This window comes from Chelonoidis abingdonii, chromosome 1, assembly GCF_003597395.2.
Source record: "Chelonoidis abingdonii isolate Lonesome George chromosome 1, CheloAbing_2.0, whole genome shotgun sequence".
NCBI lineage: Eukaryota > Metazoa > Chordata > Testudines > Testudinidae > Chelonoidis > Chelonoidis abingdonii.
Genome location: NC_133769.1, coordinates 100,544,945 through 100,571,033, shown reverse-complemented (window position 1 = coordinate 100,571,033; position 26,089 = coordinate 100,544,945). Strand labels below are relative to the sequence as shown.

Genomic DNA, 26,089 nt, shown 5'->3' with positions numbered 1-26,089 from the left:
AGGCTGAGGCGACTGAAAATTCCAGTGTGAGGTTTTTCCCTATTATTAACACAGGTGAACCCTGCACTACCTTTCCCACATGCTTGAGCTCAATCAGCAGCAGCCGGGACATCCGTGCTGTGAGCTTCCTCACAGCAGTTCCCAGTCCATGCCAGTTGGTGTTCTGTTAATGTGAGCTTTCTTGGAGCAGTGCCTCATTACTGGCAACCATCACTCCAGCAATGCCAGCCAGGGCTCTGGTAGAACAAGGTTTCTCACAGCAGGGCCCAGCCAGCACCGTTCTTAACTCAAGGAGTGGGAGCTTCCCCCTGGCAGTGGCTAGGAGAGTGCCCTCCCTTCTCACTCCTCACCACAGTGCTTCTCATCAGACGAATCCTTGCAGTCAGTGGCGGAGTCACACTGAGGGTTGGGTTTCTTCACACAGCTCCTGTCTGCACACTGGTAAGTGAAAGGCCCACAGGGGACTTCTGGAAAGATGAAGTTGGATGGGGGAGTAAAGGGGAGAGACTTGAATGAGGGTTGGAGTATTTCAGTGGAGAACATCAGGCAGCCAAAAAAGCCCACATCAACCTTCTGCCTTGGTGAATCCCTAGATGGATGGGTGGGAGTTCTGTCAGTAATACCCCTGTATTAGCTGGTAGGTTAAGAGAGAGAATGTTACTAGCTGTACTTTAGTGTTAGCTGGTAGTAGGGTTTTGATCTGAGACTCAGCAGAGGAATTTTATCAATAGCTTATTAGAGAGACAAGGTGGGTGAGGTAACATCTTTAATTGGACTAACTTCTCACCAACAAAAGCTGGTCCAATAAAAGCTATTACCTCATCTTCCTTGTCTCTCTGATATCCTGGGACTGACACAGCTACAACAACACTGCATGCATTGTTAGCTGATAGGGGGAACTTTATCACTACCCAGTAGTCTCCCCTCCTTACCGTCATTGCACTGCTCCTCGTCGCTCCCATTGATGCAGTCCAGGTGTAGGTCACAAACCTTGGTGAACTCTATGCAAGTGCTGTCCTCCTGACACTGGAACTTCGCTGAGCACACTAAGACCAAAGCATCCAGAGGAAATGGGTGGGATTCAGAAAAGCAAGGCAAAGGGAAAGAGCAGGTCTCTTATCCCTCAGCAATACCCACCCACTAGCCACAACTGGAAACACCATGTGGCATTTGGCTAGAGGAGACAGGGACTTTGGGTATGTCTTCACTGCAGCTGGCACTTAGCCTCCTCACCTGGGCAGGGCAGTCAGACTGGCACTAATGGGGCTCAAGCTATCGTGCTGAAAATAGCAGTGACGACGTTGCGGCTCCAGTGGAGACTCAGGCTGGTGCTCCAAGCTCAGAGCCAGGGGTCACGTGGGCGTGAGATCCTGAGCGGCAACATCCACACTGCTACTGTTAGCGCCCGAGCTCGGCCCCGCTAGCACCAGTCTGTCTACCCAGCCTGGGAGGCCCAAGTGGTGTGAGGGTTAAGAGACCAGCCATTTTGCCTCTGCAGTCCTGGCATCAAATATAGGACAAGTAATGTGTGAAATGATTTGGGAGGAGGAGGGGAATCTCAGCCTAGTCACATATTGTGCCCATCAGACAGCCCCATTTTTGGCAAGACTGGCCACCTTTATTTAAGAGGGGCTAAGGGAGTACACGAGGATTAAGGTGTATCAGCAGAGCATCGATGTGATATAGCGAACAGAGCACATCAGAAAGGTGCTGTGGGTCAAGACAGTAATGCACTGGCAGAGTTATAGGAGAGGCAACATGGACTAATGCACTGAGCACAGGAAAGCAACAGAAAACAGAGTAGAAATGCACGGTAACTTTTCATCATGGCAAAAGTTCCACAGAGTCAGCGATTATAAGGTCAGAAGCAGGGCCGGCGCTTTCATTAGGCGACCCTAGGCGGTCGCCTAGGGCACCAGGATTTGGGGGGCGGCATTTTGTGTGCTCCCCATGGGGCGCACAGGAGCTTCTGATGCCACTCCCGTCGCGCCGCCGAAGAAGGACCTTCTGCCGACGTGCCACGGAAAACAGCGGCAGGGTATTGAGCAGCTCAATGACTGCCGCTGTTGCCTGCAGCATTTCGGCGGAGGGTCCTTCTTCGGTGGCACGATGGGAGTAGAACCGGACGTTCCCGCGCGCCCCATGGGGAGCACACAAAATGCTGCCCCCTGAATTCTGCCTAGGGCATCAGAAACTCTGGCGCCGCTCCTGGTCAGAAGAGACCATTCTGATCATCTAGTCTGATTTCCTGTGTAACACAGGCTATGGATTTCCCCCAGGGGCTCTTGCTTCAGGCCCAATAACTTGTGGCTGAGCTAGAACCTATATTTTAGAAAGATGCCCCATCTTGATTTAAAGAAGGTTAATCACAGACTCATAGACGAGTAGGGCTGGAAGGGACTTCGAGAGGCCACCAAATCCAGCTCCCTGCACTGAGGCACCGACTAAACCTAGACCATCCCTGACAGGTTTTTGTCCAGCCTGTTCTTAACAACCTCCAGTGATGGGGATTCCACGACCTCCCTTGGAAGCCTGTTCCAGCACTTAACTATCCTTATAGATAGAAAGGTTTTCCTAATATCTAACCTCAAACTCCCTTGCTGCAGATTAAGCCCACTACTTCTTGTCCTACCTTGAGTGAACATGGAAAACAATTGATCTCCATCCTCTGTATAACAGCCCTTAACACATCTGGAAACTGTTATCTGGTCCCCACTCTGTTTTCTTTTCTCTAAGGTTTTTTTTAACTTTTCCTCATAGGTCAGATTTTCTAAACCTTTTATCATTTTTGTTGCTCTCCTCTGGATTCTTTCCAGTTTGTCCCCCCCTTTCCTAAAATGTGGCACCCAGAATTTGACCCAGTACTCCTGCTGAGGCCTCACCAGTGCCAAGTAGAGTGGGACAATTATCTCCCACGTCTCACATACAACACTCCCATTAATATACCCCATAATGATATTAGCCTTCTTTTCAGCTGCATCACATTGTTGATTGATATTCAATTTGTGATCCACCATATCCCTGTGACAGTATAAGGGATACCATTCCTCTGGGGTCAGAGGTCTGCTGCTAGCTGACTGGCTGGCTGGCTGATTAGTCTCACCTGCTGCACCTGGGAAAAGAGGTGGACCGTAGCTGGCTGATCCTCATAAAAGAGGGCAGCAGGAAATGGTGAGATGGCCAGACCCTTCCAAAAGCTGAGGGACTGTGTGCCTAATTCATGGCTACCAGAGTAACTGCATAGAGGGGTTGTTCCAGAAACCAAATGGACAGGAGGGAGACTGTGTGAAGTCCTTCTATTCCTGAGGCTCTGAGGAAAGAGCCAGGAAAGTGGGTTGTGGCACTTACCGGTATGAGGGACAGATTTGGGGAAGGGACTGCTCAGCCTGTACAGACTTTGAAGGGGTTTTTGATTTGTTAAGGCGGCTTAAAATAAAAAACAACTAAACCTGCTGGAAACTGCTTCCCTGGATTCCTTGAGAGAGCTCAGATAGAATAACACCAGGGAGTGAGCTGGCTCAGCAAGAGCAAAACCTGGTCCGGTAGGAGGAGGGGGCTATAGGATAGGCCCCAATCCTCAGTAAAGCCTCAGGTCCTTTTCAACAGTGCTACCACCTAGGCAGCTAGTCCCCATTTTGCAGCTGTGCGTTTGATTTTTTTTCCCCTTCCTATGTGAAGTACTTTGCATTTGTCTTTATTGACTTTCATTTTGTTGAAATCGGACCAATTCTCCAATTCAGAAAGGTCCTTCTGAATTCTAATCCCATCCTCCAAAGCATTTGCAACCCCTCCTAGCTGCATACTTTATAAGCATACTCCCCACTCCATTATCCAAGCCATTAATGAAAATATTGAATAATACCAGATACAAGTCTGACCCCTGTGGGACCCCACTAGACACTTACCCCCACTTACCCCAGTCTGACTGCAAACTACTGATACAGTCTTTCAATCTGTTGTGCACCCGCCATATAGTAAATTCATAGTTCCCTAGATGAGACTATGATATGGGACTATGTCAAAAGCCTTACTAAAATCAAGATATACAATGTCCACAGCTTATCTACAAGGCCAGTAACCCTGTCAAAGAAAGAAATTAATTTGGTTTGGCATAATTTGTTCTTGACAAATCCATGCTGGCTATTTCTCGTAATCCTATTATCCTCTAGGTGCTTACAAATTGATTGTTTAAGAATGTGTTCCAGGATCTTTCCAAGTATTGAAGTTAGGCTGACTGGTCTATAATTTCTGGGGTCCTCTTTGTTCTCCCTTTTAAAGATAAGTACTGTTTGCTCGTCTCCAGTCCTCTGAGACCTCACCAGCCTTCCATAAATTCTCAAAGATAATTACTAACAGTTCTGAGATTACAGAACTAGCTGAAGCAGGTACCTTAACATGAATTTCATCTGGCCCTGCGGAAGATAGTGACGTGCCCAAGGCTCCATGCTAGGACTGGTGTTTAATATATTAATTAATAACTGAGGAAAAAGAGAGCAGTGAGGTGGCAACATTTGCAGCTGCTGCAAAATTATTTTGGTTAGTCAAGACTAGAGGAGACTGCGGCAAATTTCAGAGGGCTGCTTGATAGCAGATTAAACAAATTGTTAACAAATGCTCAGTAATGCATCTAGGAAGAAGAAGCTTGATCTGTTTTAAATTAACTAACTGCGCAGGAAAAAGTTTTGGATGTCATCCTAGCTAGCTCATTGAAAGCTTCCATTCAGTGTACAGGCAGGCTCAAAGGGTATGTCTACACTGCATTGTACACCCAGGTCTGTGGGACCTTGGCTTGCAGACTTGGTGTTGCCAAGCCTGCGTCTGAGTGTCCACACTGCATTGTAAACCTGGGTTTACAGTTGCTGAATTAGGCCAAATGGGCCCAATCGGCCAACTAAACTGCAAACAGCGGTGTTTTAAGCTGTGTGGAGGGAACTAATGAGAAGAAAGCTCAGCTGTGAGGGAACAAGCGGGGCTTCTATAATGACACGAGGCCGCACAGTGTGGGGGCACAACAGGGAGGAAGCCTACATTCCCTTTCCCTGAGGTAAAGGAGAAAGAAGGGGGAGAAGAAGCCAAGTAGGCAGGAGTGAGAGCAGTAAGGTGGTGGAAATGCAGACCTTGACTGTTCAGTACAGGACCCTGGACTGGAACCCAGAGTAGAGGGTGGGCCTGGGTTTCCCTACCACCCACTGCAGAGTGGTACCATTAAGGGCAGTGGATATGAAGGCTGCTGGAGTCAGTGTAGGAATGACTTGGTCTGGGCAGCAGTGTGAGGACTGCCTGATGCTGCTTGCAGAGAGATTTTAGAAAGACTACCCTGGAATGGGGGGACCTTAGTAAACTGGCTGGAGGGCTGAGTCCTGAAGAGGAAGCAGTAGCTCCTGGATTGAGAGAAGCGCTGCAGACTGAAAGGGAGAGACAGAGTGCAATTGCAGAAAATGGTGTTGGCCTGATGCAGCTAATACCCAGAATGGTCAGCAGGCGACGCTATCCAGCGGGGAGTAGAGCACCCTGACACAGAGCTCTACTGAGCAAGCACTACATATATTATGGGCGGCCAAGACTGGTGTGTGTTGGTAGAGCAGCGTGGGACACCCAGCCCTAGAACAGCAGATGGGGCTGTAAGCCAGGACTGAGGTTCACTGTGGTGAGAGAGAGGAGTTGTCAGGCATGCACTGCACCAGCAGGGAGAGGATAGTGTAGCGCTGTAGGTTGGACAGTGATTTATTTGAGGAACTTGTACATCTTGATGTACGGAAACTGTTTGTTTTTCTACTGCTCCATTTTCTGGGGCCAGCTGTCTGTGGGATATGTGGCCTTGAGAGTGCACAGAGGAGCCAGGTGCATGTTCAACTTTCGGTATCACTTCCTAACAGACTGAAGCAGTGTGATTCTGGTGGACTGAAGATTCACTGCCTGTATGTAACCAGGCAAATGCCTTTGTTACTTTCACCCCCTGACTGATGCAGTGAAGTCTCTGCGGGGTTTTCCTGTCTCCCCCAGAAATCCCCGTTAGAGAGTTGGATTTGGACCATGGAGACCAACTCCTTTGTACCGGAAAGGGTTGAACTGGGCTGCAAATTGCTGAGGAGAGACAAGATAGAAATAATGGACCACTCACCACAGTTTCTCTCATCCAGTCCATTGGGACAGTCTTTAATCCCGTCACAGGCTGGGACGCACAGTCCATTGACAGAACAGAGAAACTCTCCAGGACAGGCTAAAAATAATCACAAGGGAATGTTTAGTCCCCATTACAGGACCTCCAAAAAGCAAAACACTTGGAAGTGCATGACTCGAAAATGTGTGACTACAAGCTTTCTTAACCTTGCCAGATCTGCAGGGATGTTCATGCAGCACTTGCTATATTTCCAAAGTCCCGTGTAACGGCAGCCCCTGAATCAGTGCATACAGACCCTGGCTAGGCAATGGGGGTATTGACAGTTTGTAACTGATGCAGATCATGTGACAGGGTCCAGGAAATCTCACCAGAACTCCTGGGAGCTACACTGTTATTACATCCTGCCACGCCGTGCATGATGCTGTGTGGAATACTGGGATAGATTCCCTGGGGGCTGTTACAAAACCCTGCTCAGGGACCTGAAAAAGGTGTCCCCAGGACATGCAGGGAGTATGCAGAGAGGGACAGTGTGCACTGCCAAGTACTGCACAGTAAGCCTAGCCCGACTTGGAGAGAGTGTGTATGCGCGCATGTGGTTGTGTGTCAGGCTTTGGCTTTCTCTCTGTCTTCCACATACATGGATTTCAAGGGAAAGCAGGAAATGACTCTCTAGGAGCCTTTGTGATTGAAACAGTCATTTCAAATTAAAATAAGCCAAGGCATCTAATTCCAAGGCCAGCTCAGTAATTCCAAGGCCTGCACCTAGGTGTACAGTCCCTCAATACCTCTGTGAGCTGTGTATGATCAAGTGTTAAGTGCTTGAGTGTATTTGTGTGTCCATGGTTCAGAGTGGTGTGTGCACATGTATTCGTGAGAGTAATATGTGTATGTACCTCTAGGTGAGCTGTATCTGGGACTTGGCATGTGTGGCTCTCAACACGTGCCAGGATCTTGAGAAAGCTGCTGGTGACTGGGTAGCAGTGAAAGATGCAAAGTACATTCTCAGTTGGTATCTCTAGGCTATAAGAAGCCCTATACTCACGATCGGATTGGTTATAGAGGCTGTAGGCAGCCTGCACTCCAGGTCCGGTTAAGGAGATCTGAGAGGTGAAGCTGATGGTGATGCCGACAGAAGACACAACAGGAATTCGCTCGGCATAGGCTTGCAGGGTCCGCAGGCCACACAACCTGATAGAGAGATACAGGCAGGACATCACAGAATTTGTGTGAAGGAGAAAAAATGTCTTCAAGGGGAAAGGGTGTTGGGGCAGGAAGGTTCCGTGGCACTTGGAAATTGGGATCTGGTCCATGAGAGAGAGAGAAAGAGAACCACAAGGACTGGGATAACAGAGATGGGGAAACATCCTCTGTATGTTTTGGGGATGTAAAGTAGTGGAAATGCAGGGGAAGCCAGACTTTTTCAGCAGACCGGCCATCCAGCACCGCATATTCTTCTCCACTGCACCAGCACTTAGCTACTTGGCTGGAACATCCTGAGGCCAGAGCAACTCCAGAGACATCACTGGTTTTACACTAGTGTAATCAATATCAAGGGCCAGAGAAAATGAAATGTGCAATGAAGCAGCCCTAGATACTGATGGAGTTGGAGGGAAAGGAAAAGAGACCTTCTAAGGGTAAGATGGAAAGAATTTTGAAATGAAAGTGGTAGTAAACACCATTTAAAATTAGTGATAAATGTGTATAATGGTTCTGGATGTTCCGAACTGAACAGCTTTGAAGAGAATATTATGCACTTGGTAACAAAAACCAGGCACAGGGAATTGGTGTCATGGGTGTTCTTCCGAAAATGGGCCATATTTTATACACAGTCCACTGGCCCAAATTCTGCTCTGTTACCTCGGCATAAATCCAGAATAACTCCACCTACTTTTGAAGCATTAATTCTGATTTATCCCTGTCTGGGGAAGACCAGAATTTAGGCTGTCTAATCCAATACTATTTCTATATTGTCTTTCCTATGAACTTGTGTCCTAGATGCCTCACATGGTTAAATAAGAGTTAACAAGGGGTTGGACTAAGGAGAAAGGAAGAAAAAAGTACATGCAAGGAAAAGATGCTGTAGTGAGGCGGCCTGGCTCCCAGCTGCCCCAGAGAGGGACGAGCCCTTATAGACGCCAAAGTGGGCGGAGCCGCAGGAGTCTCTGCCTGCCCCACAGAGGTCAAGGTGCAGGGCAGGAAGTATAAAAGACCAACCCCAGGGCTCAGAAGCTGGCCAGCTGCGGGAGAGAGCAGACGTCCCTAGTGGAGCCCGAGACTGGGAAGCTCCTGCAGCCCCAGGCAGCTGCCCAGACTGGCCAGAGCTACCCTGCGCCCGCTACCCGGAGGAGCTGCTGGAGCTACCCTGCACCTGCTACCTGGAGGAGCTGCTGGAGCTGCCCCACGCCTGCTACCCGGGGGGGGTTGTCGGAGCTGCTGCCCAACCCCTGCCCCGATGAACCTATGCTCCTGGACCCCCCAGAGGCCAACGCCAGGACCCAGGTAGGGCCCGAGGGGGAGTACGGAAGTAGCCCGGGGACAGCCGACCCTAGTTTGGCTGCAGCACACCCAGAGCCAGTGTCAGTGTGTTGCGGCCAGGATCCCCACTGACACAGCAGCAGGCTGCCTGCAGCTTTTAGGGCCCCGGGCTGGGATGCAGAGGAGTGAGCGGGCCTGCGTCCCCCCTGCCACCCCACTCACAGGTGGCAGTCTCCCCCTCACCCCTGCGCTCAGGTCCAGGAGCCTGGGCTTACCTTACTGAACTGTTTGCTCAGCCCCCGCCTGAGGGTCTGAGCCCTAAACTGTTGTTTGTTGCCCCATGTAGTGAGGCGGCCTCGCTCCCAGCCGCTCCAGAGAAGGACGAACCCCAACAGCGGATGTGTACAGATGCAAATAGAGAGGAAGTTGGTGAAATGAGACATACAAGACAGCTGTTGCTGATGACAGGCTGTGACACCCATAGTGGAGAGTCTGAGGTCATTGGAAAAACTCCCTGGTTCAGGTCCAAAGACAGAGGTGGCTGAGGTCAGGTGAGCAGCAGAGACAAAGTCTGCGATGTAGGTTGGAAAAGACCCATACAGGGTTTTAAAATAAGACAACAATTTTGAACATGCTCCTGAAATGAAAGCGGAGGCAGCTGGGAGGCTCTGAGGATGGCAGTACAGTGGCCATGCTTCTTTGTACATGGGAGAAGGTGGGCAGCGGCAGCCAGTGCATGATGGCAGTTGGGCTTAGGGAGGCCCTAGAGAAGTCTTTATAGATGGGAGTTTTTATAGGCAAAGCAGGAAGAGTCAGAGACTCAGAGGCAGATTTATGCGGAGGAGGATTCGAGGCAGTAGCACACACAGACGCTACTGCAGAGGTGGTGATAGGCACATTTGCAAACACAGGAGGTGTGGGAGGATGCCAGGGCTGCACACAGTGGGGAAAACTAGACCGTTTGCTTTACACAGCACGAGGAAGAAGGGAAGTTGATAGTGACATTGGAGAGGTTTGGGGATGTTGCCTTTGCCCAAAAGAAGCACGTCTTTCTCTAAGATGCTTTTGTGAAGGAAGGTAAGGCAAAGTCATCCATTTACTTGGTCAAGCTAAGCAGTCAGTGGACAAGGAGGAGTCACTAGAGTATTGAAAAAGATATGGACAACTGAGTGCCATCAGCACAGTAGTAGCTGTTACAGTTAATGGCACAGATCAAATGACTGAGTGGGAGCAAGTAGATAGAAGTTAGAGCTGGCAAATGTTTCTTACAGGAATCTCCTCCTTCAGACCTGGGGGCTGGCTAAACAGGAGAGGGCTGGGGGCAAATTGAGACTCATGCAGAAGTAATCTGGGGTTGGACGTGAAGAGTGAAATCCAGCAAGAACATGAGCACACACCTTCTGTTCTGAATAATCCACTGGCCTTGAGTACATGGCAGATCATACTTCTGTCTCCTCAGTGTGTAGGCATCAAACCACAGGACAACTCCGTAGTCAAGAGATGGGACCTGCATGCAGAGTGGTCCAAGAGCAGAGCTGAGGTAGCAGCAGAAAACTACATTTCCATCTAACCAAATGGGACCGTCAGCATGAAATGGGTAGAATGAACACAAATGGGAGAGCAGTGAATTCATACAGTGCCCAGCTGGCAAGAGTTAGGCACAGTCTACACAGGCGCCAGGCCACTGCCCACCTTAATCCTGAAGTGTGGCACCCTCTGTCATTCCAGACCTGCCTCCAAGACCTCTGCCAGAGCATCTCAGTCAGAGGGTGATCAGATGTCCCGATTTTATAGGGAGAGTCCTGATTTTGGGGTCTTTTTCTTATATAGGCTCCTATTACACCCCACCCCCCTGTCCCGATTTTTCACACTTGCTGTCTGGTCACCCTACTCAGTCAGTCATGTCTTCCAACACTCCCTGCTAGACCACTCCTATCCCTCCACCCCACCCCCAACACCTTTCCCAATGCACCTCCATCACGGAGGCTGTTCCAGCCCTAGATCCTGCTCTCAGCCCTGACATGCAGGAACCCTGCTGTTCCAGTCCTGGGGCCTTGCACCTTGCTGTGCCAATGCACCTCTCTCCTCATCCCTGCTACTCTAATGCTGGGTCTTGGTTGAACTGAGACAGGCTGGATTTGGAGAACAGAAGGCGACTGCCTAGTGAGTTGACTTGATAGTCACAAGTCCAGGGCAGAGCTCTAGGAGGAGAGCCACAAGAGTCAGTTCATCGGGAACCAATGCCAGAATTGGAAGTATTGTAGGGCAATGATTCCCAGCTTTTTCCTTACAGGAAACCTCTCCCCTCAAACCTTTCTCCCATCTAGGTGGGGCTCTAGCGGGGAGTCCCTCCCATTTAGCATTACAAGAAGAGCTAGATGGCTGTGATCTCATGACCTTCTGCAGCAGGGCCTGCAGAGATGAAACTTCCTGGCTCTCAGCCCCCATGTGCCACTTGAGTCTGAGTGGAGAGGGCATTGCCACAGAGCAGTGGTGAAGGGGAAAGGATGCCCTTGAGTTCTGTTCAAAGTCACTACTGGGGAAAGGTTTGGCGAGGGAAAGCGGAGGGGCCGGGGGGCTCACCATCATGAGCCAAGTGCACTGTGTGTTGGGCGAGTAGTAGCTCGGGTAGTGTGGAGTGTTGATCTTCCCCTGCAGTTCCAGGCCTCTCTGCAGTGTTAGATTCACCTGGCAGTCTGAAAACACAGACAACACCCCCCCACCCGCCCCTGCCACGTCAGCTGGGAAAACTGGATCCTTGCCTGCTGCAGAAAAAAGGGACTTGCCCCACACTCCAGAGAACGGGGGAAGGTGCAGGCTACATGTTTGCTAGAGACACATGAAGCTGCTTGCTGTGCTCATGGTCTGTGTTCTCTGTGGGACCAACATCATGCTTTTCCAGCTGGGTTTGCTGGGAGCGCCAGAAACATCCCAGGGGAGCTACTTCCTGACGAGGGGTCACCTCAGAGGCAGACAGCTGAGGGAGTCAACTGCAGGTGTGGATGCCTGCTTGGCTTACTACATTGCTATGCCACACAGTGTACACACCGGGAAGAGCTGGGGACGGTAGGGTGAAGGATCATAGTGCAGGAGATACCAAGAGACCAGAACTAGAGAAAAGGGCATGGGTACAGCTCAAAAATGAGTAAGTGGCTGAAAAAGAGGAAAGCCCAACTGAGAAAGGCTACAAGCTGTGCTCTCATGAGCTAAGCAGGGGTCAAGAATGGCTTGTACTAGCATGGGAGACCTCAGAGAAGTGTCCAAAGCAGTGGTGCTGCTGTAACAGGCAGTGCTCTTCCCTCTGACTCAGTGCCATTGCTCCAGCCTGGCATTAGGGGTTACGGAGACATTAGTGTTGTCTGCTGTTAGTTGACTTGGACAACCCTTGCTCTGGCCACTCCTGGTTATTAAAGATCCCGTGGCACTTTGTGCAAAGTAAGGTTGTTAACCTCCTTCTGGCCAATTTCCAATAGGAGGCCATTCTACTGACCTAAATTCCCCTGTGGCTTTAGCTGAATGCAGAACTCCTCACTTCTATCTATCTCTGTCCTTTTGTTGGCTGCCATCACTGGAGCATGTAAGTGCCGCACAATCTTTAATGAATTCCTATCCCAAACCGTTGTGTGGTGTTTTTATGCGAAACAGCTGCAATGCTCCATCTCAGTGGGAGTGTCTGGTGCTGGTAGGTGAAGTGACCTGTAGAACACGTGTGAGGCTAATTGACAAGGGATCTGCACTGTGTGAGCTCTCCTAGCTCCTTCATTCTCCACACTTTCCCTCCAGCCTTCCTCACCTTCAGATGGCACAGCCTGGGCGGTGAGGATGAAAGGATCGTAGTAGCTGTACATCGCTTTCTTCCATACCACGGACATGACATGCCCCGAAGAAAGAACTTCCACCATGGGTTCCTGACGGCTGCAGCCATAGAATCTGAGAGGAAAGAGATAGCAGGAAGTGTGAAAGAGGGTGGGAATGAGGAAAGGAGGTGAGGAAAGGAGAGGAGCGAAGTGGTGGCAAGAGACGGGGAGAGAGAAAAAAGAGGGGATGAAATTATTCAGACCTTTAACTTCAGTATGTTACTAGACACTACGGCCCAGATCCTCAAAGGTGTTTAGGCTTCTGACTTTCATCAAAATCAATGGATATTAGGAGCCTAAATACCTCTGAAGCTCTGGGACTAGTAACCAAATCAAGGAATAGCATCGAGAAAAGGGCTCAGATGAGGGTTGGGGAGCACGTCCCCACCCCTTGTCAGGACCTTCATCTTGTCTCACACCAGACCACCTTCATGAGGACTCTGAGACCACAGGGTACCTCTTGTGATGCTACGCCACATATTCTTTATAGAGATATGCTTATGATATGAATATGACCTAACTAAGATGTATTTTATGCAAGATGGGTCATGTGAGGTATCATTGGAAAGGTTATGATTTACTGTATATGACTATCCTATTTGTATGCATATATCATTTCTGCATCTGAAGTTAGGAATATTGACTATAACAACTACAACTGTGTTTACGCTTGGGAAATGTCCACCAGAAAACGTGCAATCAGCCTGGATGGGCCATTAGGAAGGACAATAGGACTTTAAAGATACTAATCTCCCTCCTTCCTGAGAAGTTTCCTGGGATGCTGCTTTGACACTGCAGGGTCATGTGATCATGTCACCTGATATTGGACACCATCTTGGACTGCTGGTATTTTTCCACTAGGAGGGGGTGGGGGTCAAACTGGGAAACAAAGGATTCTTGCCATATGCAAATCCTATTTAAGGCTGGGAAGTGAGTTAATCTTGGTTCTTCTTCACTGCATCCCTGCCCAAGAAGGAAGACTGCTGAAAACACCTGGAGAAACAAAGGAACTAAACTGTGGGGACAAGGAGTGCAGGTAAGAAAGGTCTAGCATGTGAGAGGAATACCTGGAGATTTAAGCTGCAAGCAGTGCAGTTTACCTTCAAGAAACTCTGCAACCAGCATAAAACAATATTTAGGGTGAGAATGTGCTACTGTTAACTAGCCAGCGCAAGACAGTTTAATTTTGGGTTTACACTCCAAAGGATGTGTGCACCTGAGTGCTGGGAAATCCCTGAACTGAACCTTCCTACACAGAGCTCTGATCTGTGTCTCTTTGCAGCTGGGTGTGTCCCTACCTGTGTGTGTGTGCAGCAGGACAGGGTGAGGGAGCCCAGGCTGGTGGTATGGGTGAACTCTGTGGAACCCCAGTACATCAGGTGGCACCCCAGAAGGAGGACCAACCCATCATACCCCTCATCCATAAATCATTCATTTTAGAGCCTTCAGGAAACCCTGTTCTCCCTCTAACCTTAATATGGTCCAGACCCTTATTCCTAAGGAATCTTAGTCAGATCTTCAGCTGGTGTAAAATCAGCAGAGTTACACTGAACTCAGTGCAGCTGCACCAATTATAGTAGCTAAGGATCTGTCCAAGGATCCTTTTGTAAGGTTCCTGACCGTAAGATCTGGGCTGCTCTGAGGAGGAGTCCTATATCAAGTGATGTTCTCATGAAACTCCTTGGTCTCTGAAGCACAATCTCTTGTTCCACTATCATTGTCACTGTGGAGTTGCTGTTCTTATTCATCTAAACACTTCAGCTAGTTGAACTTTTTTTATTTTTTTTACTAAACTGAAGGGCTGCCTCCGTAATATCCCATAGCAGTGAGTTCTACAGGTGAGTTAGTGTACTGTGAGAAAGGGTAAGTAGCGCCAACTGATTCACCTTCTTCCTACCACTTGCTATATTTTATATCACTGTCGTATGAAAGCTACCTACGAGGTGATGAGATGGTTCTCCAGTGGCCCAGCCGCATCATACATGGCCAGCCGGTCCCTGCACTCCGGGAGGGTCCACTCCAGATGTAGTTTGATCATGTGGCCTTTTGGACCATGGAGGTGCCAAAGACAACTGGAAGCCAAGTAGTCAGGGCCCTTCAGCCTGAGGACTTCCTCTGCCCTGATGTGGCTGTACCTGTAGCAACCTGAATCCATGAGACAAACAGAACCACAGAGTGTCAGGGAAGGGGCTCTTGCCAGCAAGATACCCTAATGATGACCAATATAAGCCACTACTACAGGGTTAGGTTCTGTGTTAGCCCAGTTCCTCCCAGTGATCTCACTTTTCTTTCACACTTTACCCTAGTTCCCCCCAGTAACACCAGTCCCCTCTCACTAGCCTACTCCAAGTTCATTATCGCCTTCTTCTAGGCAGACTCTCATTCTCATATTTCTCTTCTGTTTGACCTATTTCCCTTGTTCCTAGGCCCATCCTCCACTTATTGCGTATCCCACTTAGAGCACACACTGCCTGTTCTCCTACTGACACTTCTAATTCTCTTTAGGTTGGCAGCTCTGAATGGGGACTGTAAGTGAAGGGAAGAGTGAGTTTCCAAGTGCACACCATGCATGCACGCGCAGAGCCTGAGCACAAATGGCCAGCTATTAGCCAGAGAGTTTGTGACACCGGGTTAAATGTTCAGAAGCACCTATGTGACTTAGGCACCTTAGCCCAGGTCCTCAAAGATATTTCAATGCCTAACTTCCATTGAGATAAATACTGAACACCTCTGAGGATCTGAAAGTCAATGGGATTTAGACTAAGTCACAGTGATGTTTTTGAAAGTGTTGTTCACTGTGTGCAGCATCTGTGCTTCGTGAATACAATCCTCTTCCTCTCATTTTCCTTGATCTCACATCTCATGACAGTAAATAATAATTCTGATCCCTCACCAAATCCCCCCAAACAAAATGAACTGAAAAACCAAGGGAAAGGATGGCCTACCCAGAGTGGATTTCAGCACTACTATGTCTTTCACACTGGATTCTGTTGGAAAGGAAATACATAAAAGAAAGAAAAAAAAAACATAAGAATCTGTAGTACCTAAAATCTAAGCTGCAGAATGGGCCCCTCTCCTCCTTTCTGTGCCCAGTGGTCCCCCCATCAAGCACTACCCTGGGTGCCTTCGTTCCTTACTATGCCTGTTATCAAGATCTTCCTTGGTCACCTCCTTTATCTCCCATTCCTCCTGTCCTTGTCCAACCTATCCTGGGCCCTGTTCCTCTTACCCAGGATGCCCCAACCTGCCATGAGCCTGTCTCCTTCTTTGCTTGGCCATCAGCTGGTCCTCTCCCAGGCATATTCTCTTCTTCCCACCCAAGTCAGTGATTAACCTAGGCCCCCATTCTTTATCCACACCCCAAGTGGCCTTAGGCCCTTCCCCTCCTAACCATGCTCATTGTCAAGCACTAGTACCCCAGGGAAGTGCCTTGCTTCCCATGCCTCCCAAGGTTTTACCCTGGCTACCTGCCTGCGACCCAACCCTCTTTCCTCCTTTCTTCTCTCTTACTCTAGATGAAAAGAAAATCCCTTGGGATGAGCAGAGACGTGGGGATACAAGGATCCAAATCCCAAAGGGGATTGTGCTCTTCTCACTCAGGGCCTCAAGGACGGGGGATTCTTTCCAGTGACTTCAGTGGGCTTTGAATCCTCTGTCAAAGAGGGTTATGAAGGGAAAAAAACAACTGAAAATAACAGGGAGGATTGGTACAAGTGACCACAAGGTATGTGAGTTTGGCATAGTGAATAACTAGGTTAACAGAATACTGCAGTCCAAAGGGATTCTTTAACAAGAAAATCAGTTATGGGGAATTAAGAAATTTGGGGCCCTCTTCTTCCTGTTGCAGGATATGAATAACTTTCATTGAAAACAGTGGGAGTTTCTTATAGTCTCCGAGAGACAGGGATGGAGAGAGAACAAAGCCCCCAGTGAATGATGTCCAATAGATGGAATATTGAACTGCTCTATAAAATGTCCCTTTAAAAAGGAACATAAAGAGAGGACAATCCACAAACCTGTTTAAAAAAATAGTGTCAGATTGTGGTTGGCCCATTTAGGGGAGTTGGGCCCAGCCCCACCTGTGACTGATCAGCTCCCTCCCAGCTCATGCTAAGAGGCAGTGATCAGGTGATAGTTTGTAGATCACCTGGTGCTCATAAAGGCCAGCAAGAGCTTTGTTGAGTGGAGGGCTGCAGGTGGGTGGGAAGATTGTGGTTTCAGGAGTTCCTAGGACAGGGGAAAGAGGCCAGATTATATATGATTCCTAGGCAGAGGGCCTCCTGAGGGTAATTCTATAGGGAGTAGATTGGCTCCTAAAGAAGACCTTGAGTCAGGGTGAAAGAATGTGGTTGATATTTTTGAATCTGTGTTAAATAGATTTTATTCTGGAGAAATAAAAATGAGTTCCTGAAAGAAAAGGGGCTGAAATCCTGTGGCTAGAGAGAGATTGCGGGCTTACAAATAGCTATTAGTAAAAAAGTGAGGGAAGACTTGGAAGATCTGACCACATACAAATCAGTGGGTTGATAAAATAGGCACCCTATGATAAAGAAAGGCAGCTAACCAATTTAATAATATTAAGAGTTTTCACATAGGAGCATTTGGCTGAGGATTTTAAAACACTTTACTGCTGCCAATTAATTACACCTCAACAAGCTGGGAGGTTGGAAAGTGTAAAGGAATTGTTAACTAACATTTTATTCCCACTTTACAGATGGCTAAACAAAGACATAGATTAAGTGATTTGCCAAGGCAGTGTCTGTCCCAGGGATAGAATCCTGGGGTCCTGATTTTTGCCCCCTGTTCTAGGCGCTAGACATACTTCTTCCCAAACTCAAATCTTACTCAACTACAGACATTTACTTTTAAAATGTCATGGAGAAACAGAGAAACCCCAATAGATCATCGTGGCCATTAGAATTGAGCAAATCTACCTTTAGACCCTAATAAAATAATGAACAAATGTGATGGGAATGAGAGTAAAAAACTGGAAACCTTTAGAAGATAATGGGACTGACAAACTTGATTGCTTTTTTTGATAGAATTACTAAATTAGTGGATAAAAGGAAAGCAGAAGATGCAATATAGCTTGATTTTTAGTGAATCATTAGGCATGTGTTTCATGAAATCTTAATTTAAATTGGCTTGAATGTGAGCACTGTCACATACAGTGCACCAGAAACTGAATAGCTGCAAATAAAAAATAATTATAAATGACAATTTATTAAACGGAGAGAGGTGTTCAATGGGATGTTAGGTTTGGTCTTATTTAACATATTCATTAATGATCTGGAAGAGGGAGTAAAAAGCATTTTAATGACATTCCCCAATACTAAATTAAAAAACAGCCACGCACACAGAGAGAAAAGGACCTTGCGAAGTGAGAAATAGGGTAGGGATATACCAAAATAAGATTAATCTGGGTAAAATGCCAAATAATAAATCTAGATGGAAATGGTTGGAAACATGCTATTTAATAAGAAACTTGGAATTGGCAATAGTGAAAGAGACCCCGGGAGTAACAACGATAGCAAATTAGAAATGAGTTTGCAATGCAATGGGGCAAAATTTAAACAAGTAAACACAGTCGTTGTGGGCTCTATGCACAGAGGTATTGCATCACAGAGAAAGGAGGGAGCAATCACACCATGGGCCTGATCCAAACCCCAGTGCCATCAATGGCATTTTTTTCCCCACTGACTTAATGGACTTTGGATCAAGGCCTATAAAAGACCTGAAATATCAAGGGTAGTTGCCAGGCCCTCCCAGGACCCTTTAACAAGCCATGATCTCTATTTTGTGCACTGATTTAAAAAAAAATCTTGAAGTCAATATAAGGAATTGAAATGATGGAAATATGACAAGCATCATGAAGCAGAAACAATTGTAATCTAAGTATGTTGCATTCAGTTCTGTTCTCGGTCTATCGGAGAGTGGAACAGTCTCCCAAGGAACGTCATGGAAGCCCGGTTGCTTGGGACATTGGAGTAAAGCTACAAAGCATATAGTGCAAGGAACAACTCTGTGTTTGCCAAAGCTGAAGGAGGAGGCAGAGGAAAGGACAAGATGCTATCTAGTCAGTCACTGCCATCTCTTACTCCATGAGTCTATAATTCTTCAGGGGAATAACCAAACTTCATGAAAAGTGTGTCCTGTACAAGGAGGAAACACTTGTAATTCATTCCCCTGTCCTGTTCTGTCTTCTGCCTTTCCCTCTAGCATACACTCTACCCTTCCCCTATTTTTCCTCTTATCCCCCTTCCTCTCCCTTCTTTTAACACACTCCTCTCCTCCTTTCCTCTCTCCTTCCCTTTCAGTAATGCCATTCAGTCTAGCCTCTCAGCCCGCCTGCAGCAATTTATAGGCCTCAGCCCCTAATCCTGAAAGTTTAGTCACACTTGGGTGGCTGATACTCACCCAGCAGAACCAGAGAGTCTGGATCAACCTTGTACTCTGTCTGGTAGGAGAAGCGGCTTGTACCATTGGCGCTGGAGAGAAGCTCTCTGCAGAGAGTCATGTTCACCCTCTCAGCAGTCATCTCCTTGTGCTGACTCTCGGGGACTTGAAGGGCGAACCAGAAGAAGAAGATCAGGGACCCCTCCCTAGCAGGGAGACATCACATTAATTTCCTTCATCCTTTTCATTTCAAGTGAGTTCAGCACTGGTGAGAGTCACCTCACTGACAACCCTGGAGACAGATGTCCTCCTCTCTTTAGCTGCAGAGCAGACAGATCGGTACAAATGTCCCAAAGCACACTGCCCCACCAATGTGTCTCAGCCCCAACCTAGAGAGACCACCTTTAGTGGAAAAGAAAAACCAGTCGGTTCATGGTCCATTCAATAGTTGGTCTTTCTGCTGAGTAAGTCATCTTGTGCCACTGGTAATGGTGGGTTTAATGATCTGGACACCTGCCCATTAGAAACTAAAATTAGATCATTAAACTTTTTTATAATCCACTTGAATGTGCTTCAGGTGGAAAAGACTTGTGGTCACTTCTGACATAGATTGAAAATGTTGACCTTTAAGGCTCCATGTCCCATTTCCCAGTAGTGACAAGTGACTGATGCTAGACTGTGTTCAGCTGATCAGAATTAGCCTTTAATCCTGTGCAGAGACCACTGATACAGTATAGGAGATCACAACCACAGTAGTTTGTCAGCTGAATGACAGAGAAAATGGACCGAGCTGGGGAGTGACTGTAGGTCTGAGTGAAAAAACGTGAATGAAACATTTTCCTGCTGGAAAATGGTTTTTTTTCTGAAATAGAAATTTTCTGTGGGCAAAGATTGCTGTTGACGTAATTTGCCATTGGGAAAATCAAAACAAAATGTTGAGATCATATTGATACTAATCTCCACATCTGCCCTAGCCACCACAGTGCCCTGAGGCAGCTGTAGTTCCAGGTCCCTCCTACTCCACTTCTCCCTTATGGGCCCTGCCCCGTGCAGAACTACATCTCCCAGGATGCACAATGGTCTTCGTGGCATTTAATTTTGTGTTGACAGTATAAAATGAAACATTTCTATTCAAGAATGTCAAAACAGTCTTTCAATAGAAAATGCTGAGACTAAACCTTTTGACATTTCCTAATTAATTTTTTTCTGGACTTTTCATTCCATAAGAAGTTATGATATTTGGACTTTTCATCTCAGTTGGGGCTGAAAACAAATGTTGAATTATTGGAATTTCCTGTGGGATGGAAATTCCATTTTTCAATCAGCTTTAGTCCAGAGCCCATGTGGAGTAAGAATAGAGGTTGCAGCAGCTCTTATCAGATGAACAGATGGCTACTGAACAAGATCACAACTTAACTGTAACTTTCACATAGGACAGGAGAGACAGAGTCTTGAAAAGCAAACAAATGTGGATGTAACACTCACCCAAAGGCATATACTGTGCTGGAGTTGTAATATGGATCCAGGTCTGTGACACGAATAAGTTCCCTTAGCTGTAATAAGAATGCCAACTGATAACTAGCCAGCAAGAGTACAACAGCAAACTTCCCATAGAACCCACCCAGTGCTCCAGCCCCCTCTGTTTTGGTATAAACCACCTAGTCTTCCATTCACAGAAGCACCTCTGGCCCATTCCCCCACTCAGCCTCAGCCCCCACACATGAAACCACCCTCACCATCTTCTGTAGCTTTGCTGACTCAGTCCAGAAGGCTCTGGATTCTGGCCGTCCAAGGTCCAGGGAGTACTGACAATTGAGGATCCGGAGGCTGCCGGAGTAGAACTGCAGGACGGTTGATTCCAAGTGTCGTGGTCTGTAGTCTGACAACAAAAGACACAGGCAGATTAACCCATGGATGTGAAGGACAGAGGGCTCTTTGGGTGGGTGATGGAACTTAGCTAGCTCCCTAGGAAATCAGTGCACAGATGGTTGACCCATGGTGACCCATCCAGGAGTCACCGATTCTCTTTGTCATCTAAATCGGCTTCCTCCTTGCTAGGACACGTGAGCACCAGCATAAAGAACAAAACACCTTAGAACTGTTACCTAGGAAATACCAGGTCAGCACTCCAGCTCCAGCCAACAGCACAAGGACTATCCAGAGGGGTGCATAGCGCAGGCAGTCGCGAGCCTTGCTCTTGGGTTCATCCTCAGATGGGGTGTTTGCATCTTCCTCAGCCTCCATCATGGGCATCTAGTCAGGCAGCAGACCAGGGATCAGGCTGTATTATCTTCGCATCCCTTGCTCCCTTCCTATGTGTCCTTTATCATCTATATGCTCCTCTTCCTATTTGTACATCCCCTTGTTATCTATGCATAGGACCCTATCAAATTCACGGCCATGAAAATCACGTCACAGACTGTGAAATCTGGTCTTTTCTGTGCTTTTACTCTCTACTATACAGATTTCATGGAGGAGACCAGCATTTATCAAATTGGGGGTCCTGACCCAAAAGGGAGTTACCTGGGGGTTGCAGTATTGCCACCCTTACTTCTGCACTGCCTTCAGAGCTGGGTGGCCGGAAAGCAGCGGCTATTGGCCAGGTGCCCAGCTCTGAAGGCAGCACCTTGTCAGCAGCTGCACAGAAGTAAGGATAGCAGTACCACAACCCCCGCCCCAATATCTTTGCGACCGCCCCCTAAAATAACCTTGTAACCCCCCACAAATCTTTTTTAGGTCAGGACCCCTACAATTACAACACTGTGAAATTTCATATTTAAATAGCTAAAATCATGAAATTTATGATTTTTAAAATCATATGACCATGAAATTGACCAAAATGGTGCATGAATTTGGTGGGGCCCTAGCTATGCCAAATCCCTATGACCATGCTCATTGCTTACACAAGCAAAACTCCCAGTGAAGTCCCACAGGAGTTTATTCAGTCATTACTTAGGCAGAAGCTGAATGAGACCTTTAGGATCATGCCCTATGCATCTTCATGCTGGCTCTGTGCCCCTAGTGTCTGTAAGTCCTAACTTTTTTAAACATTCCCCAGCATACCTGTTGTCGCCCCCAAATGTCACTGAATGCAACAGCATCACCTAAGCAGACCGCTGAGCTCCAGGGGTCTGCAAGGCAACAGGAATGCTTTCAAATGCTGCATAACCCACTCTAAAGTAGCTCCTTGCTACTCCACCTCTCCCCACTTCCCACTGATGGATACTAGGGAGCGGTGACCCCTCAAAGGTAATTCAGCCCTCTACCTTCCAGATTGCCATCTTTACCCCTCCTCCCACAACACCTGATTGTCTGACTTATTCCTGCCTTCTCCCCTTCCTGTAATCGCCCGTGATTCTCTGCTAAGTACTATAGCCTACCAAGACAGGATGCTCCTAGGCTGGCCTCCTTGGACACTCTCCCTCTACTATCCCTTAAGAGGCCCAGTGAAAGTCCTGTCACCCAGTAACATACTAGCAGAGGCCAAAGGATTTGCATGTTTCCTTCACTGAGAAGCAACGTATGAGTGTGCATGGACATGAATGTGAGGGAGTGTGCGGGGGTGTCAACAAGGGCCTGAGTGTGTGTTAGCATGTTCCAAAGCATGTTTACATGGTGCTCTGCCTGCCTGGAGGACACACACATGTATGTTAGTGAGTTATGTGCATGCATGGGGCTGTGCCTGTGTGTGTTACAGTGTAGGGGTGAAGGGTGCATGTGAGTGCCTGTTAGAGAAGGTCCCTAGGGGGTTGAAGCATGTGGTTGCACATGTATGTGCACACATGGAAGTCTGTATTAATGTGTGTGCTGCATGACCATATCAGAACAACAAAGAGCAGCCAGCATTCCTTATTCACCCCAGTACGGAGGCTCCTCCCAACCCTCAACTTTGCTCCTCAAATACAGAGACACATGTAAAGAGTGTTTAAAAGAAAGCAACTCAATGGAAACATCTAACTTAACAAGAGCGGGCACAAAGACAACAATGAATCCATTAACGCCACCACTTCCTGTCTCCTACAACCCTCTCACATGCAGTAGAGATCGGAGCTCTTCACTATGATCTCCTCTCAGCTGACGTTCCTCAGGGGTATCCCCCTGCCCCGGAGCAGGAGGGAGGAGGCAAGGGTCTCTACTCCACCTTCAAGGGATTCCTTCAAAACAACAGCTGCATAAAGAACCACAAACTGATCAAAAAGAGCCTCCCTTTGCTAGAAGATCAATTCTAGGCACTGGGGTTTCCCCCAAAGCTACAGACCTACCTTTGCAAACTCCAGCTCTGCGTGTGGCCGGGCACACACACATTGGTAGATATGTGTTTACACAAGCCCAAGGCCTCCCTGGCAATCAATAATCTGAGGCCATGTCCCTTTGTTTTGGCCTTTGCCCTGTCCGGCCCTACAGAGAGGGCTGAGCGTGCCCAGGAGAGACACAGCTTTCTCTAATGGAGGATGGCTCAGAGAGAAACGAGGTTTGCTGAGAGAGAGGATCTGCAGGCTGTGAAGAGATTATGCTGTAAAAAGCCCGGGTAACAGTCCCCCGTCCCCTGAGAAGCCTAACCTGGAAGGCAGGTGCAGATGGATCACAGATTCCCTCTGTGGGGGCAACTAGTCGCTCAGCAACTGCTTTCTGTCTTAGTTACACTCCTGGGTCCCAGTGGAGCTAAAAGGCACACATGGCGCTGAGAAGAAAAGGCTTGTTCAGATGGAGGGGGGAGGGCTGAAGGCAGTGGGCTGTACAAAGGAGGGACAAAGGGAAGTGGAAGGGGCAAGCATTGTCCAAACTAAGAACCTGGTAAGAACTAGGAAAAGCTTTATCGGTGTCCCTCAGTCCTGACCTGCAATGCTCCCTGCCACTCCAATTCTGAGCCTCCCCCTGTCCCTTCTTGGCCAATTCTCCTCACTCTCACCCTATAGCACCCTCACTAATCCAATACTAGGCTCCCACACAGGTTCGCCAATGCCCTTCATTCCAGCTTGGAGCATCCCATTTCTTTAGCCCCAGGCTCTCCATGCAGCTCTGATAATACATCTCATCCGACTCACCTTCTGGTGTATAGTCCGGAGACCCCACTGTATATGCACCTTGTGCTCTGTAAATGCACCTCATTTTTTACCAGAAGAAACTATGCTTTGACCATAAATAAATAAAGGCCAAGTCAAATGGGGAGACAAGGTGGGTGAGGTAATATCTTTTGTTGAACCAATTTCTGTTGGTGAGCGAGACGAGCTTTAGAAGTTGGTCCAATAAAAGATGTTACCTTATCCATCTTGTCATTGTAATATCCTGGGGCCAACATGGCTACAACAACACTGCAACAAAGTAAATGGAGTCACCTCAGTGATAATTGTTAGTAGAAATTCCCTCTTAGCCAACAGAGGTTACCCTGATATAGCTCTCCCTTAGTATGGGAGAATTTGGTCACTAGTCTGTTATTAGCTGGTAAGGAATAGCCTTTCAGCAGGAGGTCAGTGGTTCCAATCTAGGCTTGGGCCAGTGGAGAATGAAATCTGTTACTATACAGTGTCTTTACCTCAGTTTTTAATGGACAAGTACTCAGAACACCAGAACTATGTGTTTATTATCCAACTCTGGTCACTGTAGTATCTGAGCTCCTCTCACCATTAATGAAATTACCCTCCCTACACCCTGGGACTCAGGGAAGGGTTATTATCACCACCATTTTACAGATGGGAAACTGAGGAACACAGAGACTAAGGGTAAACATTTTAAAAGTGCCTAATGGACTTAGAAGCCTAAGTCCCATTTTCAAAAGCAATTTAGGGCCATATTTTTAAAGGCATTTAAGTGCCTATTTGTCTCTCTAGATGGCTAATACCTTTACAAATCTGGCACTTGGGCACCTAAGGATAAAATTTTAGAAAACTCCTACATGACTTAGGAGCCCAAGTCTTACCGAAAGTAAATGGGATGTGCGTTCCTAGATGCTTAAATTCCTTTTGAAAATGGGACTTAGGCTCCTATGTGATTTGGATGCTTTTGAAAATTGTGCTCCAAAGTCACGAGGGAAGTTTGTGGCAGTGGGATGACCCCAGATGTCCTGATTCCCAGGCCAGTACCTTCAGTACAAGATCATCCATCCTTCCTTCCAGAAAACAATTGCCTCACCTTTGTTTACGGTCTTCGTAGAGAGGCCAAGTACTGAGTCCAGGCTATGTCTACACTACAACTTATGTCGGTAGAAATTATGTTGCACAGGGGTGTGTGAGTAAACCATCTCACTGACATAAGCATGGCTGTGGACAGCCTTATGTCGGGAGGTGGTTTTATTATGCCAATGGGAGAGTTCTCTCCCATCAGCATGGAGCATCTTCACGAGACACACTACTGTGTTGCTGCTGCAGTGCTGTATGTGTAGGCATTAATCTAATCTAACAATCTGAGTACCACATTCATCACTGTGGTATCTATGAATAAACCAAGAACACAGCCCCAAAAGTAAATCTGACTTCAAAGGAGTTGCACCATCAAGGCTGAATTTGGCCCTGAATTTCCACTTTCCCATGGTGTGGGATGGGGCCTGGCTGTTGCGCAGCTCTCCGCAGGTCAGAAATGAGGTACATTGGTAGGATGTCAGGGTAGCATGTGTGTGTAAACCTGCATTGCTGCTATCTGTGTTGTACCTGTGCTCAAGATAAATAGCAGACTCGCTCCTGGCCTGCTGGCCCAGCACTTTTCACTGGTGCTGGAGTTCAATTTAATAAGGAAACTATAATTGATGGACACTGTCCTGAGATGCTCTTTTTTCTGGCTTTGTCCATGCTACATTTAGATCAGCTTGGAGCCCTTTAGACCTTCATGGCACTTCCAAAGAGTCTTCAGGACTCAGCAGAAAAGGGTCGTGAAGCAACTGGCAATGGCTTTTCTATGCCACAACTCAACTAATCTCACATCTGCAGCAACTTTAGACCACATGACCTAGCTTCCTGGAATAAAGGTCCAGTTATCTTCAGATCTTACACTGAGCACTTCCTGCCACAGCATGTCATACATTCACACCCCAGAGTGGCTGCTGTCTCACTTCTAGCAGCTTACATGCTTGAAAACCATTAGCATTTTCAGAAGTGGGAAAATATTTAGTCGGCCAAGTGATTCTCGGTGGCCTGCAGCAGTTTCGCTGCCAGCGATACTTCCTGAGTCTATCTGGAGAGGATCATAGTGACTAGGTTCTAAAATACAATTTATGTTACTTCCACCCTCCCTATCACTGTCTGTGACT

At 47.5% G+C, this 26,089-nt stretch overlaps 1 protein-coding gene across 1 annotated transcript in view; it reads right to left on the bottom strand.

Annotated features, from left to right (window-relative positions):
- Positions 1-21,102, bottom strand: part of TMPRSS6 (transmembrane serine protease 6) — a 28,481-nt gene extending 7,379 nt beyond the window's left edge. The window contains exons 1-13 of the mRNA XM_032779189.2: positions 20,955-21,102; positions 20,586-20,728; positions 20,335-20,402; positions 18,871-19,055; positions 15,399-15,440; positions 14,394-14,598; positions 12,390-12,526; positions 11,180-11,292; positions 9,994-10,103; positions 7,164-7,309; positions 6,122-6,220; positions 933-1,046; positions 351-467 (exon numbers count right to left, since the gene is read on the bottom strand). Of these exons, the coding sequence (XP_032635080.1) occupies positions 351-467; positions 933-1,046; positions 6,122-6,220; positions 7,164-7,309; positions 9,994-10,103; positions 11,180-11,292; positions 12,390-12,526; positions 14,394-14,598; positions 15,399-15,440; positions 18,871-19,055; positions 20,335-20,402; positions 20,586-20,728; positions 20,955-21,102 (1,627 nt within the window). The remainder of the gene's footprint in view (positions 1-350; positions 468-932; positions 1,047-6,121; positions 6,221-7,163; positions 7,310-9,993; positions 10,104-11,179; positions 11,293-12,389; positions 12,527-14,393; positions 14,599-15,398; positions 15,441-18,870; positions 19,056-20,334; positions 20,403-20,585; positions 20,729-20,954) is intronic.
- Positions 21,103-26,089: the final 4,987 nt, after the last annotated feature.